The sequence below is a fragment of the Saccoglossus kowalevskii genome, chromosome 14, assembly GCF_978046115.1.
Source record: "Saccoglossus kowalevskii chromosome 14, keSacKowa6.1, whole genome shotgun sequence".
Taxonomy (NCBI): Eukaryota; Metazoa; Hemichordata; class Enteropneusta; family Harrimaniidae; genus Saccoglossus; species Saccoglossus kowalevskii.
In genome coordinates this window covers 8,044,961-8,070,553 of record NC_140654.1, presented here as the reverse complement: position 1 = coordinate 8,070,553, position 25,593 = coordinate 8,044,961, and the positions used below count along the sequence as shown (strand labels likewise).

Here is a 25,593-nt window from a genome sequence, read left to right as displayed (position 1 = left end):
TCCATAATTACCAGTAAGAAACCATCTGTTTTTGTACAGAACTTTATCCGGCATTTGATTAGCATTCATGGGGCACCTAAGAAATTGTTCAGCGACAATGTGGTGATGAGTTTAACAATAAGGAGGTAGTAGACATGTGTGAGAATTTTAATATTGAGTTCAAAACTACTGCAGCTTACAGTCCATGGAGCAAAGGGCTTCTGGAAAGACTCAACCAATCGTTAACATAGATTCTGAGAAAAGTTAAATCAGAAGAAAGTTTGGACTGGGAGACGGCACTTAGCTGGGCTTTGTAGGCAAAGAATAGTTAGTGTAATGTACACAGATATAACCCAAATCTACCCTCTACACTAGTTGATGAACCTCCTGCTCTAGAAGGGATGACAACAAGTGAAGTTCTGGCTAAACACATTTCTGGTCTGTACAATGTTGGACGTATATTTACAGAATCTGAATGTTCAGAAAGGATTAGACGAGCACTAAGGAAGCAAGTAAGACCTACTACAGAAACAGTTAAGATGGGAAGCAAAGTATATTACAAAAGGCCAGGTGCTGAATGGAAAGAACCTGCAGTAGTAATAGGATGTTATGGTGTTGTGATATTTGTACGTCATGCTGGAATGATGGTTAGGGTTCATCACTGAGAGAAATGCATGTATTCCTGCTGTAGCAAAGACACAAAATATGGAACCTGATGATGATATGGAAACTAGGAATGAAGAACCTGATGAAAATCATAGTCCTACAATTGCTGACACGATCAATACCTATCTGGCAATTAATCATGGCAAAACCATAGCATATAAACACAAAGATACAGGTGAGCAACTTACTGCCAAGGTACTGAATCGTGGTGGCAAAGTCACTGGCAAATATTGTAACTGGTATAATCTAGAATACTTAAAACCTACACAGCTAAAAGGTGTCGAACAATCTGTAGATCTAACACAAGCTACCTTCAAGTGATAAATCCAACAAGTAATGATGAGAGCAAAAATGAGGAAGATGTGTTGGTTTGTGAGAACTTGTCATTTGAGGAGGCCAAATCAAAAGAATTGAACAACTGGAAATTAAATGCTGTCTATGAAAAAATTCTAGATGATGGTCAAAAGTGCATATCGACCAGATGGGTGTGCACTTTGAAAACTACCGAGCAAGGTGTGCAAACTACCAAGGCTAGACTTGTAGCACGCGGATTTGAAGAAATAGAGAGTAATCAGATACTTAAAGATTCGCACACCTGCAGAAAGGAGTCGTTAAGACTGATTCTGACCCTGTTAGCACAGAATAAATGGAAGCCATATTCAATGAATATAAAAACAGCATTCCAGCAAGGACAAGAAATCGGAAGAGAAGTATATATCCGGCCACCTAAAGAGGCAAATTGTACAAAGGTAATATGGCATCTTAAGAAATGTGTGTATGGGTTGGGCGATGGAAGTAAGGTCGGTGATGAGGAGATTAGGTGCAACAGTGTCAAAGGTAGACCCTGCAGTTTTCTACTGGATGGATAAGGATGGATGTCTCGTTGGCATATTAGCAAGCCACGTTGATGATTTTATATGGGGCGATACTAAACAATTTGAAAGTTGATATAGTGGCTCTGTAAGCCAATTACAAGATAAAAAGAACAGTATATTTACGAATTGCGTATTGACAAATTGAAAATAAAGATAATAAACCTTCAGAGTCAAGATTAAAAAGGTACTGTATCAAATTTAACGAATTTATTTATTAATGGCAAAATATAAAAAATGGTAAAACACAGAAAGCTTTCGAAACATGTGTATATTACGTACGTTTGCTCAAGTAAAACCATAGATTGGCATATTTTAAAACTAATAAAAAGAAACAGACGTACAAGCCTGCCAATAATGATTATTCACATTTATTTTTTGGATTTAATTTTGATTAACTACACCTGGAGAGGGACAGAATCAGTAAGTGATTACAGCATTACACTTGTATGGACCTTGTGAAAATTAGATTTAATGGACTCACAACACTCCACAGTCATTAAAGTTGGCCCTGGTGTGCATCTTTCCAATTTATTACTGTAAAATTCAGAAAAAAAACTCCAAGAATTCGTTCAATAATTGCAATATTCCTGCGTTAATATCCGACAGATCAGTGTTCTCCACGAGGGGTTTTAGCAGGGTGCAGCGCCCTGCATAGGAAGTCGTGCGCCCTGCATAGGTAGTCGTGCGCCCTGCATGGTCAACAAGCGCCCTGCATTCACATTTCCCGCCCCGATCAAATACATTGTATTGTTAGTTGAGTATTCAGTGTTCTCCACGAGGGGTTTAAGGGGGCGAAGCACCCCTCTTTAATTTATTTGCGCCCCTCTTCAATTTGTAGCGCCCTTCTTTTTATCTTCAGCACCCTCCTTTGTTTTCGGTGACAGTGGTTTCACATTCCCGGAAGAAGTCCCGACGACGTTATTGAGAGACCTCTTATTAATTGACAGGCGATAAAACAAAGAACTAAGAGACAGATAGTGGCATAGGTGACAACTAGGACAATGGATTTGATGTCTGGGGAAAAACTGGTTGAATAAATAAACTAAAAACAATGAATGGATGCGTGAAGTGATTGTCACAAGCATTGCGTTAATCATGCAATGGGATAGTCAAAACAAGTTTTCTCATGCCTTTTATTGGCGAAAAGTAAAAAGAATCATCAAATAAATCACCAAAACAAAACGTACGGTAAACACTGAAACAACATGGATGTCACGGTATCTGATTTGACCTTTGTCCTCAGTACCCACAATGCAATCAACATAATGATTAATTTATTTACAGTCATCGGATTCGATTTTTTCTTTTTCTTTTAAATGGTAATTTTGTTATGTGAAAATATTTTTCTTATTATTACTTGGGGTTTTCAACTATTACAATATCTCAGTGCATTTATAAAACCTATAAAAATGGAAATATTTGAAAGAAATTTAAAATAAATAAATGAAAGGCTAGAATTTCACAACTTGTTCCATTACAGTTTTACAAAGAATAAAATTGATATTCTTCAGTTGTCAAAGTTGATATCTTTTACACATCAAGTGGTTTAACTTATTCATCAAAATAATTCAAGAACATTAATATAGTACTTGTACACAGTATTTAATTGATGTAAATATAAAAGTGCTAAGAATTTCCTTTGAAATGTTTGATTAGTATGCTAATTATATGCAAATTAAATATGCTAACTATATGACAATTAGCGCCCCTCTTTAAATTTTATTTGTGGAGAACACTGCAGATGATACCCTAACTAACTGCGAAGATTACGTAACTTGTGAAATGTTTAGTTAACATGCATTTCTTGGTTTTATATAGTTTAAAACGTAATCAAAATGCAATAATTCAAACAGGCATAAAAAACAATCACAGAACCGATTAGAAAAAAAAGAAAAAAAAATCAAAATACAACAATAAAAACGTATTAAATTAATTAAAATAATTGACATGGTTAGATGGGATTATTTTTTACCTTTTCGTTGTATTTAAAAAGTTTTGGGTAAATACCAAATGTGTATGGTGTCCAGTATGGCATCTCCACTGTGCAAGAATACTTTAACACGTCATAAAAACGAACAATCTCTGCCTGCACTTTTGCTAAAAAATATATATACAGAAAATAACAACAAGAGAAAAACAGAATCTCGTTATTAAATATAACATTATCACTTGAATTGCTCATTATAATATTATTATATTATTATTATATGATATAATTTACCTTTTCGTTGCTGTAAAATGAAATCGTGTTTGGTTGATTCTGGCTTGTTATAGAAACTTGGGTATTTGTTAATCGTGCAGCTATAATCACCAAGATCATGTTCTTGAACATCAAAAATGAACAGTCGGGATATAGCAGATTTGAATCCATGCTGTTCTGTAATGGCGCCTGTCATGTGATATTTGCCTGCATGTGCATCCCAAATCTGTAATCATGACAGACACAAGTAAAATACGTTATTTGGAACCCGTTATTCTTCCAATTAAATGGGAAATTCACACTATAGTTTAGCCCATAAACATTGCCACGTTCAATGTAATATATTATGTGTGGATATAGGTATCCTGGCGATACGCAAGTGCTCACTATTGATATAGTGCATTATTATACATCTGTCACCATATCGCCATAGTTACAGCGTGCCGTAATTTTGCGGTATTTTACGGGGTATTTCTCATCCTACCATATTAGGAAATGCGAATTCCAAATATGGAATGATTACACGCGTAAACGTCCTATAATAATAAAAACAAACAAGGCTGCCACCAGAGTTTGACCGGACTCCATACAAAGAAGTTCGCTGATTCTGTTCTAAACTTTTTAGATTTTGGTATTCCCATGATGTATCCTTGGTAGGAAAAGATGTATAATAATAAGGTTATTACGAAGATACCTCAAAGTAAGCATTCAGACAGTACGCTGTCGCATCGAACTCTGCTGCGCGTCGGTCAATACTGCCGCTGTACTGTCTTCGTGCATACTTTGAGGTATCTTCGTAATAACCTTATATTTTATTATACTTACCTTATACTTACTGTTACGCATTGTGATTGGTTAGACTCAGTCACATGACAATTAATAAAAATGTATGTTACATGGTACATTGCCCGATAAGTGGTTATTAAATATTATATTATAGCATTGTCAATACTAGCGAATTTTATGACGTCATTGCCATAGATTATTCGCGATAATGTATTGCATTATTGAGCATCCCCGTACCATGCATGGGCATTTGATAATAAGGGAAATTATTGGGTGAAAACTGTAGGGGAAGGGAAGGTTCGGATCTTCTCAGTCACGGTAGTGAAAACTGAAACGGACACGTCATGTAAACTAAAACTCAATCTCGTTTATTCTTCAACAACGTACATACACAACGTTATCTCGTAAACAACTAGAAAGCAACTGCTCAAAAAAGCGCAAAAACATACAATGTAGCCATAGATCGCGCAGAGTAACAATTTATGCGGGTGACGTTCTCATTGCCCGATTACGAATATGGGTGTTTACTCTGACGTTCGAAACAAATATTGGCCAAATTAAAACTCGGTGTGCTAGTTTCTCATAGCATTACATGCAAAAATGAAATATGAAGAAAACATGGTTATGAATAAAGATCAATAAATCAAATGAATCCCCCCACAAAATGATTAAAATCAAAACTGAAAATGAATAACTCTGAGCTATATGAAAAATAATTATTTGTTCTTAGTTTACATGAAAAACGCCATAACGACAAACACAAATCGTCGTCTGGCCAATCCCAACTTCGCGAGAAATACCCGGTACGTCCAACGCGTGAATTCGTAGCTCACCAAAGGCAAACACGGTAGTACGTGTTTTCTTCATAGAATTTTGAAGACCTTCCTGTCGTTGAGCTCGCCGACTTGCTGCAGAAATGTTACGCTTCAGCTCGCAAGCAAGATGGGGTGCAGTACAGCAAACCGTCGTTGTCTGGTTTACGAGCTTCAATCCATCTACACATCACTGGTTCTCCCGATCATCGCAAAATTAACATCATGTAGGATAGGGAGTTCCAAGTTTGTCTATTTTGTGTACACGTGTTATGTTGAAATGACCGCTGCGCATTGTGCTTGTGTGTGTGAATGGGAATCGTTGCGTGAACGCGTTGACGTTATATACAGTATACAGATTACATGGCCCATATAAAGTAGACGCGATTCTGTTGAATGTTTTTGGTCGTTTCTTTCAAATTATCTTAGTTTCAACGTGTGAAAATTCACTGACATTGCCAATGCAACAAATAATCACCATAATGTACACTCCGGTGGCTCATAATGAACTCAAGCACACTTTGCACTCCATAATGTCGTGCAAGGTGTGTTTTGAAATTCATTCATTATGAGCCACCGGGGAGTACATACATCATATAAATAAATTAATATTTATGGCCATGATCACCATCCTTTGGACAGGGAATGGTAATGCTGTTCAAGCGGATAATGATTGAGTTCGACTATAAACAAATGAAATTGGAGTATGTCCGAAACGGTCAAACCACCTTTTTGACCATACAGAAAAAGGATACTATTCTAACTAAATACTGTATGTTAATCAAACTGAATCGATCGAGACCCAAGTCATGCCACCCGAAATCATCCACAAACGGATTCTTAACGTAGAACACTACTCAAAAGTAAAAAAATAATTCAATTTTGTTTTCGTATGTGAATAAATAAAAATACTTGATAAATAAATAAATAAATAAATAAATACATATAATTGATATACAAAGGCACAGACTGGATATAGTGTGTGATTTAAAGCATGTTACCATTTTTCTTACGGCAAGAATATATTTCAATTTCTCATTTATTTGTTATTAACATTTATTTTTAGTGGGATTTAATGATGGATTGTATTTTCAGTGTTGTCTAAATGTCATTTTGCGCAAAGTACTTATAATTTTTGTTCTCAAGTAACATATTAACATACTACGAGGTTATTACGAGAATACCTCAAAGTATGCACAAAGACATTACAGCTGGAGTATCAACCGACGCGCAGCCTGAGTGCATACTTTGAGGTATTCTTGTGATAACCTTGTTATTATACATTTTTACTTCTAAGGATACATCATGGCAATGTCGAAATCCAAAAAGTTTAGAACAGAATCAGCGAACTTCTGTGTGTGGAGTCCGGTCAAACCCTGGTGGCAGCCATGTTTGTTTTTTATTATTAGAGGACGCTTACGCGTATTTGGAATTCGCATTTCCTTATATGGTAGGACGAAAATACCCCGTGAAATACCGCAAAATTACGGCACGCTGTAACTTATGGCGTTACGGTGACAGATGTATAATAGTGTGTATTAATACTAAAATAATAAGTTATAGGCTTATGTTGACATAATGTATTGTCACTGCTATAAGCGCTAAAATGTGCGTACATATGTCAAAAAAGAATAATCGAGCTTATTACACACATATACCGTCCAGGTTGATTCAATTAATAATATATACCTGTTCTGTCCCATCTCCTCTTGACCACCGGATATCATATGCTATTGAATCAATGGGTGTGGAGCAAACCAGTAAAGAAGTATATCCGATGTCAACGTCAACAACCTCTGTAACATGACATAATTCCAGTATCAATTTCGTCTACGTTTTTACCACTTTCAATAGACTATTTTCCCTTCACTGCGAGATCCCGCGATATGTGTGAAATCGAACGTAATGTCAGGAAAAAAGGTATATGTAGTGGCATCAAAACATATCTCGAAACTATTTTTTAATGATATCTCAACACTATATTCCGCTATGAAAGAAAGGGATTTCAAAATTGAACTATAAAATAGAACTCAAGTTCAAAATTAAACCATTTTTCTTTTTTTTGCTCATTACGCGAGATCTCGCAGTGAATAGAAAATCTCATATTCGCTGTTTTACCAACTACAAGACGACGATGAGGGTAGTAGACTTAGACCTGTCGCATATGCTAGTCGCAGTTTGTCTCCCAGTGAGCGCAACTACCCTGCCCATAAACTGTTTTTGAGTTTTTGGCGCTTAAGTGGGCGATGACTGAACAATTTCATGATTACTGTTATGGGAATACGACCATTGTGTTAACTGACAACAACCCATTGACTTATGTAGCAACTATCGGCGCTAAACTCGATGCTACTGGTCACCGGTGGTGGGCAGCACTGTCAAACTACAACATGTCCATTTGTTACCGGCCGAGACCAGCTGCACTAAATGAACAGGATAACCACTTTGACGCTACGGTAGTACTCGGTTCCGCCGAGATCTGTACGATTGGCCAGGGTCATCTTATGTCCGACGAGATACCTTGGGTGGAGGCCATTGCACACACGATTACAGCTATACCTAACGAGTTTCTATCACCGCCAGAGTACCCTGGTGAGTCATCTCTTATCTCAGTGTCTCCTCGAGATTTGGCAGAGAATTGCAGAAACACGATCCTCCTATCGCGACTAATCCATTGGAGGCGAATCGGAACACGTCCTGATCGCCGCCAGAATGGGAAAGAGACGCCGCTGGTATTATCAGCTTTACGCGAGATGGATAAACTATGTTTTAGGGACAACGTTTTATACCGAACTAGATATGATAATTTGTATAAGTAATGTTTTCAATTGGTATTGCCCTCCAGTCATCGCATGATCGCTATGGCTGGAGCGCATGACCAGATGGGGCACTTTGATCGTACTCTCGAAACGTTGCGATCTCGGTTCCACTGGCCGCATATGGAAAGCGATGTGCATAATGTGCGAACTTGTAAACGTTGCACTCGGAGAAAAAGTCCCAGCAGGCTTTAAGGCCCGGGCTGATATGATACCTATTACGACTACACAACCATTAGAACTGAAAGGTGGCATTGCTAACATATTAGTGCTCACCGATCACTTCACTAAATTTGCCATGGCGATTCCGACTCGAAATCAGACCGCTAAAACTACCGCCAAACATTTGTATGAGCAGTGTGTGAAACTCAACTAAAATCTCCACTGGCCAAGTGGGCCAGTAAGTTTAAAATGTCACTGGCCCAAAAAGAAATCTACTGGCCCAGGGGAGTATGTCACCCTGCAACGGTGTATCAATGATAATCATATGTATATCACTGGTACTACTTTTTTGTCATTTTTTTTTGACAATTTCAGCTTACTCTACACTCACTGTGACTCACACTGTCTAAGGCCTGTGAGTATTTACCCACATTAATAATCTTAGTTTTTGCCAAGTGAGGCAAGCAGTTCGTTCACTATTTGTCTGATAAAAAATAGAAGAAAAACTGTCACTGTAAAATAAAACTTATTTTATTTCTGAAGACTGTAAACTTTACATTTCCTTTTTGTCCACACAATGTCATTTAGAAAATAACATCAGTCTATTTCAAAGTCAAGATCTGCATAAGCTTCACCAAGGGGCATGACATCCAGCTCCCCCTCCTCTTCCATATCAGAACCAGAACAATTGTCAATCAAGTCAGAGTCTGAACAAACAGAGAACTTGTCCGCAACAACATCAGCTTCCATTTCATCTCTCTCACCCTCACACACCACATCTTAGGATTGGTCAGTCTGGTGGTTTGCAGTTTCTTGCAGAAGATCTGTCCTCCATGAAATTGTACCTCCTTGGTTTAGGACCACTATTCCAATAGTGGATGACTGGGGTTTGATCATACTCCTTTTCATTTTGAGAATGAAGCTTAACCATCATGAGGTTACTCGCAGTTTTAGTGTGAAGTCTGTTTCTGTAATCTGTTTGGTTTGTTTCATTAAGCTGAAACCACGCTCACATACAGCTGAGCTGGCTGGCACTGACAAAACTAAGTCTATTAAAGCTAATATATTCCTACACTCTGTCCCCAGAATCTTGTTTACAGCTGGCCAAGTAAGATGAGGCACTGTGTGACTGAAAGGAAATAAAAACTACTGTGTCAGTGTGGAGTATTTAACCATGGACCAGTAGATCTATTACTGATAGCTGTTATGTTATCTATATGGGCAAGGCAATGCACGAGTACAAGAGCGATGACCCCTGATGAAGTACCTGTATTCACACTGGCACCATCACAACCAAATCCATGATTTTTCGCTGAACCTCTTGCAATGGTCAATTTTCAAATCCAAGAGAGTCCATTAAAGCTTTGATATTTCTGGGGGCATTTCCTCTTTTCACTGCTTGCATTCCAAGAAAAACTGTATTCACCTCTCCTAGGTTAGCAAACCTGCTATACACTACTTCATTTTCAATAGTTGACACATCCACTGAACCATCTGAAATCAGGCTCATACATTTGGCATTTTTGATATTAGCTTCCTGGGTTTTTAGTTCCACAACAGCAATTGTATCAATAAATTGTTTACATTGTTTATCATTCCGGTAAGTATTCCCCAGTGTGCATATGTGTTATATATTGTCTAGTGTGAATCAATTAGGTGTGCACGTCTTCTGAAACATTTCTAAAGAAAACATTTCTAAGGATATTATATGTAAAGGTTCTATTGATGATCGAATGACGCCCACGTTTTCGATAATGCTGTGTTTTTCGTTTTTGTTGACCTTGTTTCCGCATTACCCTGCTTCGTTTGGGTCTGCCTGGGTATGCCCCAGTGCTTCTGTGCATTGTGGCATCCTTGGACAGACCGGGGGAGTGTGAAATCAGGGTAATTTTACTGTTTATTTAAGTCTATGTAGTTTTCTTTATATACCTTGTTATTACGGGGCCCGTGCGTTTTTTTTTATTAAGGTAATCCGTATTTGTGACGTCATGTAAAAGTTTTGGCCTCATGATTGACGCCCGTTGAGACGCGCTGCAGTGATAAGTGCGTCCCTCGAGGTCACGCCACTCCGGGCGCAAGAAAAAGATGCTGAACACAGGCAAACATGGCAGGAGCTGAAAGCGGTATTGCGTTGGAACTGTGAACACGAACGCGTTTTGGAGAGCATCAAGTCGGTGTACATGCACGTAGCACACCCGTTAGAGGCACCCATTCGATTTCCTGTGGATCAGAAAAAAAACCCCAGAAGAACGCTTTGCGGATCGTGTTGCAGCCAAACCTGCGAGGCAGAGGCGACGAGGTACTGAACAAGTTTGCGACGTTCGGCAATTTGGTGTGACGATTGCCGGTGAATAAAACTTGGACAGATTTGAGTGGACTTGTTGTGGCATTGACATTGCCGCATGTTTTTTGTGAAGCACATATTTTGTAATGTTCGGAAACTGCCGTTGTACTTAGACATGTTGTTGCTATGGCATCCATATATTGAATGAATTGTTTGTTTAATATTTACATTTGTATTTTTTATCTATCTCTATTTGACAAATTTGTCGTTCGTTCCCCAAGGCGGTATAAATGCTTGTACGCTCCTCACCACGCCAAATTGGTTAGCCCGAGATTCTGATACGATTATTTTTATGAAATTTGGAGCTTCGCACCGGAGCCCAAATCCGGTTATCCACGTCCTCCATTGCGCTTAAAACGAAATATCTCGCGGTGGACTTGGTGCGAAAAATACCCAAGTTTCAGATACACTAGTCTAACATAATCAGGCAAACGTGTCATAGCTGTCATTTACCATTCTTGGCGAATAGTTAATCATATACCTCTTACCGAATAATCAGCGTTCCTCGATAAACTTCTACTTACGCGCCAGTTGTAAAAAGAAAGTTGATCCTTCGAAAGATACACCACATCTGCAATCATCTTTATTGGGAAACTCAACAACACACTCGTAGGTACCAACGTCATGCCAGCTTACATTTTTCACATAGAGGGCGCTGCCTAATAAAGGTGTAACATCATTGTTGTTCTTATAAGTATTTTCCTTTATCATGTATTTCTTTTCATCAGCAGGTATAATCTTTAGAAAAATAATTTTGATTTTAAAGGATTAACATATGTATGTTGGGTATTTAACTAATCCATTACTGCATAGTAGAATGGTTTGTTATAGTGTGACATCACCAATTCATCCCCCAATTAATCCATTTAACGACACAGCATGGTTGGAAAGAGAAAAGGGTTAAAGATGCAGGATTACCATTTTCTGACATTATGCATGTTATTCTGTTTGTGCTTAGTGAATCCGCCAGAATCAAATTCAGAATCTGCAACCTGCAGTTACCGTGTAAAACGTTTGAGAAAACCTAAAAAATCACATCTAGCACCACATTACCCATTTGTAATTTCCAAGAAACAACCATTAAAGGGGACGTCAAGCCAAACAACACAATGACCCCCAAAGAAAAAGCTCCACAAATGCAGGAGAATGCAATTTACAGTTTTTTTATATCACTTTTCATTCTCTAGATATTCAACATTTCATCAGTATTATGTAGTCAGCCATCTTGATTCTCAAGAAAAGGATCATGGGTAAAGTATGACATCACAGAGTCTGTTGTCAGAAATTGAGAAAATGATTTCATCTATAACATGGGGAATACTGATGCGAATTAGTTCAAATGTTCGTTATGCATATAACTCTTGTATATGATTATAGTAATGTAAATTAGAATGTTACAAATACACATAAAGTGAAGATATTGCCAAAAACGTTAAAAAAATAAAAATCGTTATTTTCGTTGTGAAATATAGAATGACACTTTTTTGTTCACTTTTTATGGCCAACAAGTAATATATCACCTATATAACCTACTCACAACGGTAAATTGTATACAATATAAGGAAATTTGAGCATTTGGTAGAAAAACATAAAAATAAATATTTTCAGTTCTGTTTCCATGACAACTATTTTATAAGCATGTTTGGCACCAGTACATGTATGGTACCCTGTTCTAAACTTTTAGCCAATTTAAAGTTCAACTTTTGAAGTTATAGATGAAATCATTTTCTCAATTTCTGACAACAGACTCTATGATGTCATACTTTACCCATAATCCTTTGCTGAAGAATCAAGATGGCGGTCTACATAAATTGATGAAAAATTGAATATCTAGAGAATGAGAAGTGATATAAAAAAACTGTAAATTGCATGTCTTTACATTTGCCGAGCTCTTCCATCGAGGAGTATTATGTTATTAGCCTTGACTTTCACTTTAAATGCGAATAGGTGTTCCATGATTTATTTCTGTGAAACAGTGTGAGCAATTGTCCATCCAATCAAATATGTCAGTTAACTCAATTAATAATATTCATGAAGAGCGAAATCATTTAAAGCGCGGTAGTCGTCGCGCTGCGCATGTTCGACATTTGTGTTGATAAACATTAATTTACCTACAATCCAATGCGCTCTTCAAATGGAAAATCACAAGTATGAGGTTTGACCTGGGCGCGACTTGCACTGATTACCGCCGGTGACTCCTTCGATACCTTCCAATCACATGAAAATTACCTAATTAAAGCTTGGAAACGTGTCAGTTCGTACTCGTTGATCTGCGCAACAGTCAAAGTCGCCATCTTTGTTTATATGAGACCCATATATCTCGCACATGCGCAGCGCGACGACTACCGCGCTTTAAACACCTTTGGATGAAAATAAATTCAAGAGATTCTGTTCTGATTGAAAGACAGCAATGGTGTTTATAGAGATGGCCAATAATGTTGTAATTATCTCTTGATTTGTAACCTCAAATTGGAGATCGTCGCAAATCACACTAGTTGGTAGTACATGTCCATGTCTTATTTTTGATATCAACTACACAACTCTGGTACTTACTTGTATTCCATCCTTCTTCCACCATATGTATCTGTGCATAGCAGGATCATCTTCAACCCCACAGGCAAAATATGTCGCATCCCCTTTCTTTACATTGCCCTTTGAGAAGGCTAAAATTTAAACAAAGCATTCAACCAATATTTAATGCATACGGTATCTTAGACAATTATTAAAAACCTGCGCGTGGATATACAAATAATATCTCGACTTTGGAATTTTGTGCATTGGGTAATCATGGCAAATATTTGCACAAAACAATCAATCAACTGTGCTTTATCTTGTTACTATAGTTTTGTTTGGATAAAATATACATCTGATTAACGGTAGAGACTAGTATATGTGCTTCGTTTATTGACTAAATAAAACTTTGCTTATAATCGAGTTAATGGTTTGGAATTAACATATATATAAATAGGTACGATCCGAACTTGGTACCATATCTAATGGTGTATTATGTGATGCTGAAAGCAAAATATTTTCTGGAAAAATAATAGTTTGAATTAACCTCAATAAACGAGTTCCCCTTGTTTTGGACTTTCCATCAAGCTTAGCGTGGGCTAATACACATTGTAATCCTAACATTATTGGTGACTGCTGACTTTTCGGATTTCCTAGATGATGATAGCAATGTGTTTTTCTTTAAAGCGGGAGGGTCATCACCTGCGCACGCTCTTGAATTGAGTCCCAAACGACGATAACAACGCATGCTAATCATGCAAAGGCTCATGGGTAGACGACTGTTTGTAGACAATGACACGCTATGGACACGCATGCGCAGGTGACAACCCCCACGCTTTAATAGTTGCTGTGATGAGTACAAAATTGGAACAAAATGTCTAACTAAAGTACTATATGCGCGATCCCGAATCATACAAAACACCATACAAAAACATTACTCAAAGTGTTGTAGCAGATAAGAAGGGTCGCAAAGGTGCAAAGCTATTGGATGGAGTAATGCAAATGATTTTGATTTCTACCTATATAGATTACCATTCACAATGATTGTGGATGACGATCGACTGAAAAAAGTTTTGCTGAATAGAATGTCAACAAGGAATACATGGTTGAAACTGGCCGCTGCGCAAAAGAGTAAATACAGTGAAATTCACATGTTTTAAGTACAGATAACATGAAAACAAGACAATTCACGATGTATTGGCACACTTACTAAATACTCTGCATTACCGTAATCTGACTTCAATGTTTCGTAAGTATTTGCCTCCATTAGCATATATATATATATCAATATCACACGACTAAAAACCTTATTCATCTGAATAGTCCAATTACTTACCCACATTAAATTATCCCACAAAAATATCCGTTTCACTCATATATTTTGCCATGTTTACTCAGTGACTGTCCTTCGAACATACCCAGCCCGTGTCTTTATTGCCGACGAAGATGACTTAGCAGAACAATAGTCCATTATTACTGCACCACAAATTTCAGAAACTGTGGTATAACTATTGGAACCCGTATTTGTTATGTTCCTAAAATTCGAAATAATCTTTCCAAGTGCATGAAAAGCCGAATTTGTTTCGAATCTTTCTGACACCATTATCGAATTAAAGAAATCCAACATTATTTGCATATGATCCTAGTTTTCTGATACTATCGCTATATCATCGGCATATAACAAGATAGACACACTGTCTACACTGATCAGTATGTCCCTGTTGAATTCTTTCTGACCCACTGCCAAATCGCTAATAAAAAAATTGTTGGTGACAGATTATCCCCCTGTCTCACATCAAATTTGCTATTAAACCAATCTGTGTTATAATCGTTAACATTTACACTCCCTGAAGTTTCTGTATATATTGCTTTGATTTTCGTCGATATTATTAATTACTCCTGTATTGTAGTTTATTTATTTTTATTTATTCATCCTTCCCCCCTCCTCTTTCCTCCGTGTTTTATATTTTCTCTTATTGGTGAAATGTGAATAAAAAAAAAAAAACAGTGAGCTTATTGGTTTTAGGTGAATTGAGAATGACTCATTTTTTACTTCAACATTTGAGGTCACACAGAAAGTGTACTATAACATTTTCACTATTTTAAAGTACCACGAGTATTTTCATTTTAGGTTTATTTTATGTTTGGTTGTCTTATAGAACGTGTCTAAGATTCAATTTTTGTCTTTCATGTCTCTCGTTTTGTCATAGTATATACTAATATATTTTGTAACCACTAAAAGTAATGCCATGGTTTTACCCAGGTTGGTTTGTTGATATATACCTCCCTCCTATCTGCGTTAGTTTCAAATAGAGATAATACGAAAACAGTAACACTGGTTGCGGAAAAATTCATAAATTAAAATAATAGCGACGGTTCTTTTGTTAAGTGCCCCTATGACAGAAAGTGACTATCAAATGTGTCGAGCAGCGGATTTATAATTACGTTGAAAGTCAGTGTCCGTGTTTGTGGTGTTCAATTGAATGAAATGCGTTATAATGGAATTATTCCTAATAATACATATATGATCGTACTAATACAGGTATTCAATTTGAATTGTGAGGTCAATCAATGTTACATATAAATAGTGTGGGATTGTCTGTTACAATGACAATATATATGTCAATTATGTTGGGTATTATCACTTCCGAAGAAACTTTGCGTTTTAAACATGTACACCCATGCATGATAGTATTAGTCTTAATTGGGGGGGGGGTGTCTACATAGAACGCCTACCCTGGACTCAAACTCAATGAATATAAATGTAAGAATAAATGACACAAAGAAATATAGAAATACGATAACAAATAAAGTACATTCCACAATCACCATCCCTCACTTTAGTAACTAGAGTTAATGTTCAACCAAATTGAATTTATCAGCACTATGACCTGTATATATTACTAGAACACATCTTGATTTTTTTCTCAAACAATATAAAATTCATAATAAATTACCGCACCACAAATTTCATAAACTGCGGTATGAGTATTGGAACCCGTATTTTTTATGTCCCTAAATTTCGAAATAATCTTTCCAAGTGCTCAAAAAGAATTTATAAAAGAATTTCAAAATGGAGGCCTAGTTCAAATGATTTGATGGGCTGACTTGTTTTCGACCTACAACACTACGATTGTTTCCTGATTACAGCATTCTACATATTTTTAGATGACTCATTCGACCTCTGCACACTATGTAATGTGTTCATGTAACAGAGTTACGTGGTTAAAATCTAACTCACCTTGACCAGTAACTGCTGCATTGTAAAGGCTGATAGAAACGAGTAACAGGAAGTATACTTTGGGTGCCATAGCCATAATGTCTGCAAAATAAAAATCACAGGAAGTGAAATTGTTATTTTACCTTTTCGGGTGTAGCTACGATATCGAGAAACACTTTTTATCAATATATTACTAGTACCGGGGTATTACACAATTTGTCTGTGTCGGTCCCATGGTCGGTATTCTGTGCCATGGAGAGACAGAATCCACCAGCCGATATGTAATACCTCGTGGATGCGACTGATTTACACGGAGCTATATATTGAAATATCAGATCTAAAAAAATGTTAATTTGAAAAAAAGGAGGCGGAACGCAATTTATTGATTCAAAATGCTAAATCTCGAAATCTAGATAGCATGAAAAATGGCGTATTTATTTTTGATCGACGTCTTATTAGCTGTTGCATTATACAGCGTTGTAATCTCGTATTTAATAGGGGTCCTTTTCCAGATGTGTAGGCGCTTGCAATCTGAGTAAAATCTGGTGTAGGCAATACTATGATTGCTTTTAATCTGCGAGCACATATGGCTCCTAACGCATATACACCCGAACTTGAAGACCGTACTTGAACCAGCGACCCGTACATTGAAAGCCACCTTGTTCCCCACAACAGCAGATTTGGGTGAAATGACTTATTCTGAAACGAGTAGTCTATTTCAACCAGTTAAGTGTCGGTATTTAACACGAAGATGACTCAATGACCTTTGGTATAGGCGCGACATGTTGTAAAAATACAATACGACAAACACTGATCGCTCCTATCGTGTTTAAATGTGTATTTGTGGTACCGGCAATGACCTCGTATAGACCGTACATGTTACGTCAAGCCTCGACAATCACAAAGAACTAAATAAAGTAAAACAATGACAAAATGGAACAATACCTAACATTCTGAAGTTGTCCCGACACAAAACTGTTATCTTCTCCCAGAATTCTGAGAATTCTATTTTTAAACTGACACAATCTGACCTATAGTAAAACACAGGTGTTCGTAGTCGTGTTTCTTGGTACAAAATTTTGAATGTTGAATATAGTAATAGAATAATTATTAGCAAAAAATATCATCATCAACAATAAAACACGTTTATTACGATAATAATCGATAACCTACGTCATACATGTAGCTATACCACACACCTGCTTTGCTAGACAGGTTTCGTCAGAGCAGAATAAAAGCCGGAACTGTAAACTTGAAGTTGGCTACTATTAAAAAATCGCAAGATGTTCACACAGTCTATATAAAAAGTACTTTTCGCAAAAGAATTAAAAAAATGGTAAATGGTTCCTAATGTAGTTATAAGATTGGTTCGAATTATAGATTCTGAAAAAGTATTTTTTCAGACAGTATTACATCTAAAAAGACATTTCTTTTGGATAAAAGAAAACCTAAAAGTCGATGTTTTGTGTTTAAATCAGCAATTTGTGACGTTACTTTTGAATCAAAACAAACGTGATACTAACTTAAACCAGTTCGTCTATCAATGAGAAATCCTCTTCAGTTTCCGAAAGAACTCGCGCAGGTAGCACTATATATACACTAGTGGTGACGTATGCCATACTGTATACCTTTCTCGTGACGTCATCACATTTCGAGGTTTCAATATGGCGGTTCATCACCGACAGCCGAGCGTCGCTCGGAAGAAAGTTCAGGTAAACATCGACACATTACTAATTGTGGACCTTTAGTGCTGAGTTTTTTTAAAACTGTATCAACCCCTTATCATGCACACGACCCTGGGGATATGATCGTAACGTCTTTTTCATAAGAACGAGTTATTTTTGTGTCCGGCGTACCAGGCATGATCAAAACACACCCAGAATTGAGCGTACATTCAGCACGGTGTATTCAATGAAGCAAATCGCTCCGAGTCCGATTTTCAACAACATTGTACAAATATAGTGTCTGACTGTATACCTTTCATAATATCGATGAATTCGTCGTAGGTATACAGTCGTGGTCATATAGCAGGCGCTGTGGCAATGCTAGATACGTTGTTATTTTCGACCACGGAGGACTTTTTTTATTTACACGGGGGTGACAAGTGACATTTCTAGAGATATTTTGCCACCTAAAATGCTAACATCGAGCACTGACCATCAACTCATCACTTACCGTGGTGCATTTCCAATTTGCAACCACAATTGTCGGGTTTGTGTTGAAATTATTTAACGACCACAAAATACGATATGTATTGAAAGTGTTGAGTTTTCGGACCCATGCTAGAGAGGCTTCTACCTACTACTACAAGATACAAACATCTTGTACCCAGTCAAAGAGACAGAAGCCCAGATATGTAAAAAATGTTAGAGAAGTAAAAACAGAGCAGTATAAATTACAATAGGATGAAAGGTGAATAATAATTCAGAGAGGAATTATGAGGAGGATAGGAGATAAGTAGTGATGGCACTGTTATAAAATGCTTCGGAATAATATGAAGATGGGCATTAAGAAAAATAATGTTGCAGGGATGAGGTGAATGAGTTTTGACTTGAACATTAGACTTCTGCTATTCCAATGTCTGATGTGCAGTAAAAATAGTTCTTGATTTAGCGGCATCTACAAACTGTATTTTATAGATGATATTTAGTCACTAAAAAAATATAACATTAAATTAACGGTACTGACGAAGTATAGCTTATAGCACAGTTGTGCATACAAGGAAATGATCTAGTGAATGCCTGCCCTCTGTGACCGCTGTTTGAATAACTGTGAAAATTATTGTAGCCACAGTAAAAACATATTGGTTGTAATTATACATTTTGTGAAATTTACCTTAATTACTGCAGTGTAGTATATTTTCAGGAAGCTTGATTGTAGGAGAATATACTTAAATCTTGTTTTACAAGGAAATTGAGCTACAAAATGTTGTGCCTTTTGTATTTTTATCAATATCTGTGTTTGAATTATACAATATATTGAGTTCACACACTTTTATGGGCTTCAATTTATGATAGAGTGTGTTACTGAAACTTCATGACATCATCAGCTAACTTTGTACCCTCTAAAAGAATTGTGGAAATTTCAATAATGTACATGTTGGATGAATCAATGACTTACAGCTTATCCTTGCAAGCCTGAGTGAGCCGGTCAAAATAACGGAAAATAAAGAACCCACCTGGCTCCTCACATACCCACCTCCTGTCCCGTCAGCAGCTCTGGGTGTATACAAAAATGACAGCAATCATATATATTTGCAAATCACACAATCAGGAATTTATGTAGAACAAGTTTTAAGTGTAATTCTCATCTAAAAGTAGATGAGAAGGCATGATTCAAACACATTTGCAAATCTACAATGTTTTTCTGTACTAAGCATTTTCCTTAAGCGTGCACCTATTATTCCAGGGATGGTTATAATTGGTGGGTGAATCATTACAAAAAGAAATGCACAAATTTGAGTATATGCCCATATACATGTATACAAAAAAAAAAAAATGACTGCCTATAGTCAAATGACAGTTTGCCATAGTTATTAATTTTAAGTACCTTTTCTCAAATTTCTTAAATATACATGTATAGTTATTATGTTTCAGAGGTTATAACAAATATTATTTGAGTATCTTCATTCTAAGTTTATCAGGAATAATATTTCCAATAATGCACATGTATACTAAACAAAAAGGAAATTTATACTATATGTTTACCACCCTATCTGGTTCTGGTCATGAAATATATAAGAACTACACGTATTCATACAGGGACTGATAACACAGATTTATCACAAGAATGTATAATATTATTATATTTTGGATATAGCAATTATAATCTTGTTTCACATTTAGCTGGCCTAAGGCCAACCGAAATTTTGTTGTTGTTTTTCTGTATTTATGTAGCAAATCCCAACGAATGATTTGCATCATCAGATTGGTGTCTTAAACCGTCTTGGAGTTCTTCCAACTAATTTGATTTGTGTTTGGCGAGGAGATTGGGCACAAATAACTGTTCAATTTGATTTGGGATATGGTTGGTGAAACTTTCTCTTTTGGCCACTTTGATTGTCAGCTATCTCTTTAAAATAGGGGCTTGTTCATACTGTAGTTAAGCTGGCCTAACTTGGGAATTAAAATTAGGGTCGTCCCTTGCACCCCCTTCCAAGGTGTGACTTATTCAGGTTGGCCTAAATATTTGTTTTCACACACAAAATATACTAAAACTTAAAATTTGGGTAAGCCCTAAAACGACCTTATTTTCTGATGTGAAACCATCTATAAACAGGCTTACCATGGTAACATTATTGTATTGCATGTATTTTTCATTGCTCATCTTTTCTTTACTCGTACACAAATAATTGACATATTTTGTTATGATGTTTACATCTGGGGGTAAAAAAGAAAAACATTTCTTGGACGGATTTGGTTTTGGCATGTGTAGGTTATATGTGTAGGTCAACAAAGCTAGCACAAACTCTAACCATTGATGGCAGTGTTCACTTACACTTAAAGCGGGTGTGTTGTCACCTGCGCATGCATTTTGTTGCCATAGCATGTAATTGTTAACAAACTAGCGTCCACCCATGAGCCTTTGCATTTTTAGCGTGTGTTGTTATCATCGCTTGGGACTAAATTTCCGTGCGTGCGCAGGTGACGACCCTCCCGCTTTAACTGTGTGTGCCAATCTTGTCTGGTTTACAGGTGTCCTTTGTAATCCGAGATGAAATAGAAAGATGTCATAGGTCAGGAATCAATGGTCTTCAATATGATCCAATCACACAACGATTATACACGGCAGGAAGAGATTCTATTATCAGGATATGGAATCCTAATATTATTAAGGTAATTAATGTGTTATTTATCGTTTATTATTAAAATGAAATGTCTCATCTCAATGATCAGCTTGTTCAGCTCTGTGTATGTTGGCGCACCCATATGCAACCACATGTTGAAATTGAAAACAAAATTTATGCAATGGAAGTTGTATATTGAACTCCTGATAAATTAAATTTTCAATTACCAAACTGTTTGCGATTTTATAATTTGAGGGACAAAATTTCACAAATGTCGCTGTGTCTCAATGTCTAACTACCCCAGTAAAATCTCATTGTTATAAACCTAAAGTATGTAATTTGTCATAGCTCACTAAATTTGTCACTGTCACTACACCTACGTACTAGCACCAGTCTCAAATACATGAGTTTTTAGTGCATTGACAGGGCTTTAACTTGGCAGTTTAGATGTCGCTCATTTTCAAAATCAAAATGGTTTTAGCATTTACAATGTAGAAATGATATAGAAAATATTGAAAGGAACTAAAACAAACCAATTGTGCATCAAGCAATGGTCTTTGTTGCCTTCTTGAATTTCAGGCGTTGCAATAATTAATTTATTTTATCTGTATATATTATTTGCTACTACGCTGGATTCAGGATCCATATGTGCAATCCATGGAACACCATACAGACTGGGTGAATGATGTCATCGTATGCTGTGGGGGTCGAACATGTAAGTATTGTTTACCATTATACAAAGTTACTGCACACGATCAGACCCTGTGGATTTTTTTGATATAATATATATTTTGATACAAACAAATGTTATGTAAACAGACATTAAGGATGAGACCTAGGTTCATGGCATATTTTTGGACATTTTTTTTTTTTTTGCATATTTTCAAATGTTGCAAGGTTGTCTTCACACTAGTAAAACAAAATAGTTAATTTTGAACTTAGAAAAGTGCTAAATATTATAATAAAAATGCGACGATAAACAGCTACGAGTATCATTGTTTTTCTACGGGCTTAACGACAAGGCTAATTAAAATAGATTGACAGACGAATCACTGCCTCCTTTTCGTTGAAAGTTCTGCGCATGCTCTATTCAGTCATAACATCAACAACATGGCTGCCGCCACTGCTAACACGTTTGTATCATGAAACGTTTCTCGTAAAAAGAGAAAACCTGGTCCGCCAAAAAATACCAAAAAAAACGCATGAATGCAGAGGTACAGTTCGACCTAAAATTATCTGATGCTGGTTTATATTACGACCAAAATGCTTTCTTGAGTTCTGACTCAGATTCGGGCTGATCAGTGACACGATGACGCTTTGGACCACAGTTCCTCTTTGTTGAAGGACTGTGTTTTGACGAAGCAGCAATGCCGTCCAAGAAAATTATCATTAGGCCTAAAAAAAAAAAAAGGTGTGTTTCAGGTAACGAGCTAGATAAAAATAGGTAGGGTAGGTCGGATTACTTTTTTTTTTATTAATCTTTTTTTTTGCATTCAAACAATTTCGACAAGTTGAAATACAATTTGCTGAAAAAATATAATTAGCATGAATATATTTGGGTCTTTATTCAATACCCAAATATTATTTGAATTTATATTTTGAGATGATAAATCTTTATATTGGTCAAAATTGCTCACATTGGCAACTGATATTAGTTAGTTTCAAATTACTGACACCACCAAGATATCAAGTATCATACTCAATGGATCTTGTTGATCTCAGAATTCAAAAACAGCCATTGAGGACAATTGTTGATACTTAGTTCAACTGAGGCCAACTAAGTAGAATGTGAAAAAAGACAAGTTTCAAAGATGTTCAAGTTTTATTCAAGTTTCCATGTTCAATGTTCATTTATTTTTCATAGGGTCTCGTGCAGCATGGGAGATACCCTTCACTGGTGCATGTAGCTTATCTTTCCTTGATACAAATTGTATACCTGCTGCATTCTTTACCTCCGAACTGTAAACAAATATTAAATTTACCTACAACTTGCAAGTGTGTTGTTTTTAGGATATAAAAACTATATAATTATGCTATTCTAATTTTTTACAGTTGTATAAAATCAATTAAAAAAGACTATTTATAACATTTATTGCTATAAAACACACCGTTTTTACATTAAAATAAAGTTTGCAAATATATATAGGTACACATAAATACGTCAAATTCCCGGAATAGCGAAGCCTACTTAATCTTATAATTGGACAAAATAATTTGTAGGCACTTTATATTAAAATTTAATGGATTGTCAAATTCAGTTACAAATTAAAAGTAACTCATTTATATTTCCTGAATACAGGTAAAAAATAAATACCGAACGTTATTTATAAGAGCGCCATAGTTTATACACGTACTTTGAGGTTTTGATCAATGGTAGAGACTTTTTCTTAGTCGAAGCAGACATCAGTACTTCGAATTGATTTTACGTCTATTGCGATGTGGGTTCTGTGCATTTATCAAGTTTCGAACACATCGTGCTGTCCGGCTCAGGGACACAAGTGAACTTTATGAATTTAGTTCCAAAGGAATTGACAATGCTCGACACGGGCGATTTGAACATCGAGTCCGTGTTTCCGATTTTTGTTCACGGCCCATGTTCGTTCTCTGCTAACGCAAACTCACAGAACGATTGTCCCGTACATGCGTAGAAATCTTCGAAATCCTCAAAAGTTTCAGTTGTTAGAGAAATAAACGACTTTGATGTCCGAACATTGTGCTTTGAACATACATTTTTTATCGCACAAACGACGACCGCACTTGCACTGGAGGCGGCCATTTTGGAATCTAAAAATAGGTAAAATGGTGGCACGTGATGTGATATGCGATCACTGATTGGCTAAATAAAAGACGCATCATCGACCACACGTTTCCAAACACCATCGGAAGTCGGGACGAGAGACAAAAATTAGGATCAGGACGTATTTTTAGGTAGGGTCGGGTTACCGGAAACACACCCTTTTTTTTTTCCGGCCTTGTACAAATCGTCTTTTTTGAGTACACATCATTTTGTGTAATATATTCGTAGTTTAGACAGCTCCCATTGGTGGTGCTGCAACAACAATTGTTTTTACTTTCAACAGACGCGACCAACGGGACGCAATAGGACTTAAAGGGGAGCAGAGGTGTGGCTTTTGACACTCTGTACATGAAATCTGAGATCTATGAATGGATCCTGTCGATAAAATTAACTTGTATGTGCTGCAAAATGCCCTAAATATCGGGTATAAAACAAGCTGTGAAGCAGACGACAAACTTCCGCTTTTCCTGGTGTCATTTCGCCTCTAGAGGGCCAGTCAAATGACGTCATCAGTGAACACTGATAATTGAAGCCATTCATGCTAGTACGCCAATCCCATAGAAATGCTACTATGAAAGACCTTGTTAACTGACTACTTAAAAGTTGAAACATGGCGAAATGTTGTGCGCATGAATGCCATAACGATTCATGTTAAGTTTCTCGAAATCCCAAATAAAAAATCACGTTGTTGGTTGCGAGAAATCGGCGGAAAAACTAACCTGAAAGTGAAGACAGTACAGCGTTCTGGCTATAGTAAACAGTGAGTGAATAAATATTGTACGAGTTAAAACTAAATGAGAAATATGCTAATATCACTCGAACCACAGTACTCATTTTGCCCAACTTCCCAGATTTTAAACGATCGCTTAATTTCCGACCGCACTGTATTTTCCGACCAGAAAACGACCACATTTTTACCGTTTTTTCTCTCTCGTTCGTATATTGAAAACACCGACCGCTCGCCCAAACACTGGTCACCGGCACAGGAGTAATCAAAATGTTTGGGGTTATACAACAAGTGTTAACTATTATAAGTTCTGAACGACTCTTCAAATCTATACCACTCTGTATCGTTTGCGAACAACTTCATCTGTGTCAAATACTAGAGTCGGTACAATATTGTAAACAAATGCCATGATATCTCAGTCATATCGCTATTGTATACAATACCTTTTTTATTTTTGTTTGCACAAACGTTGAATAGCCGTCAAACATTCAAATATATTTAGTTTTTAACTATCTATAATTATATGCACGCACTTTGACCCTTTGACCTAGATTTGATTGGGATGGAATATTTTATTTTAAACAATATTCTGACGTTACTTACTGCCCCCAAAATGTTTCAACACAATTGCGGTATGACTGTCCGATTTACAAGTGTATTGGGTATTATATTAATAACCATTCTCACCAATTGCTAGCTTAGGAGCGAGTAGGAAACAAACAGCCGCAGGTCGCCCAGAAAGGACTGAGAAATTAAAAAGATTATATTTCCACAAAGTTAAATAAATCTGGCTGCATCAAAAGCTTGGAAACTAGTTATAATATTTTGCAAAAGACTGAATGATCAACGACATCATTTTAGAATTTTAAGTACTTTCATTGCGTAACTTACTGCGCGGCGATGCTGACATCA

At 36.6% G+C, this 25,593-nt stretch overlaps 2 protein-coding genes across 2 annotated transcripts in view; one reads left to right on the top strand and one right to left on the bottom strand.

Annotated features, from left to right (window-relative positions):
- Positions 1-1,915: 1,915 nt before the first annotated feature.
- LOC146734431 (uncharacterized) lies at positions 1,916-17,363 on the bottom strand. Its single transcript, XM_085507455.1, has 8 exons — positions 17,317-17,363; positions 16,393-16,473; positions 13,194-13,303; positions 11,165-11,378; positions 7,008-7,114; positions 3,742-3,946; positions 3,493-3,617; positions 1,916-1,921 (listed from the first exon to the last, which is right to left on the bottom strand). The coding sequence occupies exons 1-8, from the start codon at positions 17,321-17,323 to the stop codon at positions 1,916-1,918; spliced, it is 855 nt and encodes a 284-aa protein (XP_085363581.1). The 5' UTR covers positions 17,324-17,363.
- Positions 17,364-18,020: 657 nt separating this feature from the next.
- The window catches only part of LOC100370292 (WD repeat-containing protein 48), a 30,002-nt gene continuing 22,429 nt past the window's right edge, over positions 18,021-25,593 (top strand). Inside the window, exons 1-3 of the mRNA XM_002730500.3 lie at positions 18,021-18,083; positions 21,066-21,206; positions 21,797-21,872. Coding sequence (XP_002730546.1) covers positions 18,036-18,083; positions 21,066-21,206; positions 21,797-21,872 — 265 coding nt within the window. The 5' untranslated portion in view covers positions 18,021-18,035. The remainder of the gene's footprint in view (positions 18,084-21,065; positions 21,207-21,796; positions 21,873-25,593) is intronic.

Coding starts and splice junctions, on each gene's coding strand:
- LOC146734431 (XM_085507455.1), bottom strand. Junction 11,379..13,193: donor GGAAGAAGGATGGAATACAA/GTAAGTACCAGA, acceptor ATTTTTCTAAAG/ATTATACCTGCTGATGAAAA. Junction 3,618..3,741: donor CATTTTACAGCAACGAAAAG/GTAAATTATATC, acceptor TATATTTTTTAG/CAAAAGTGCAGGCAGAGATT.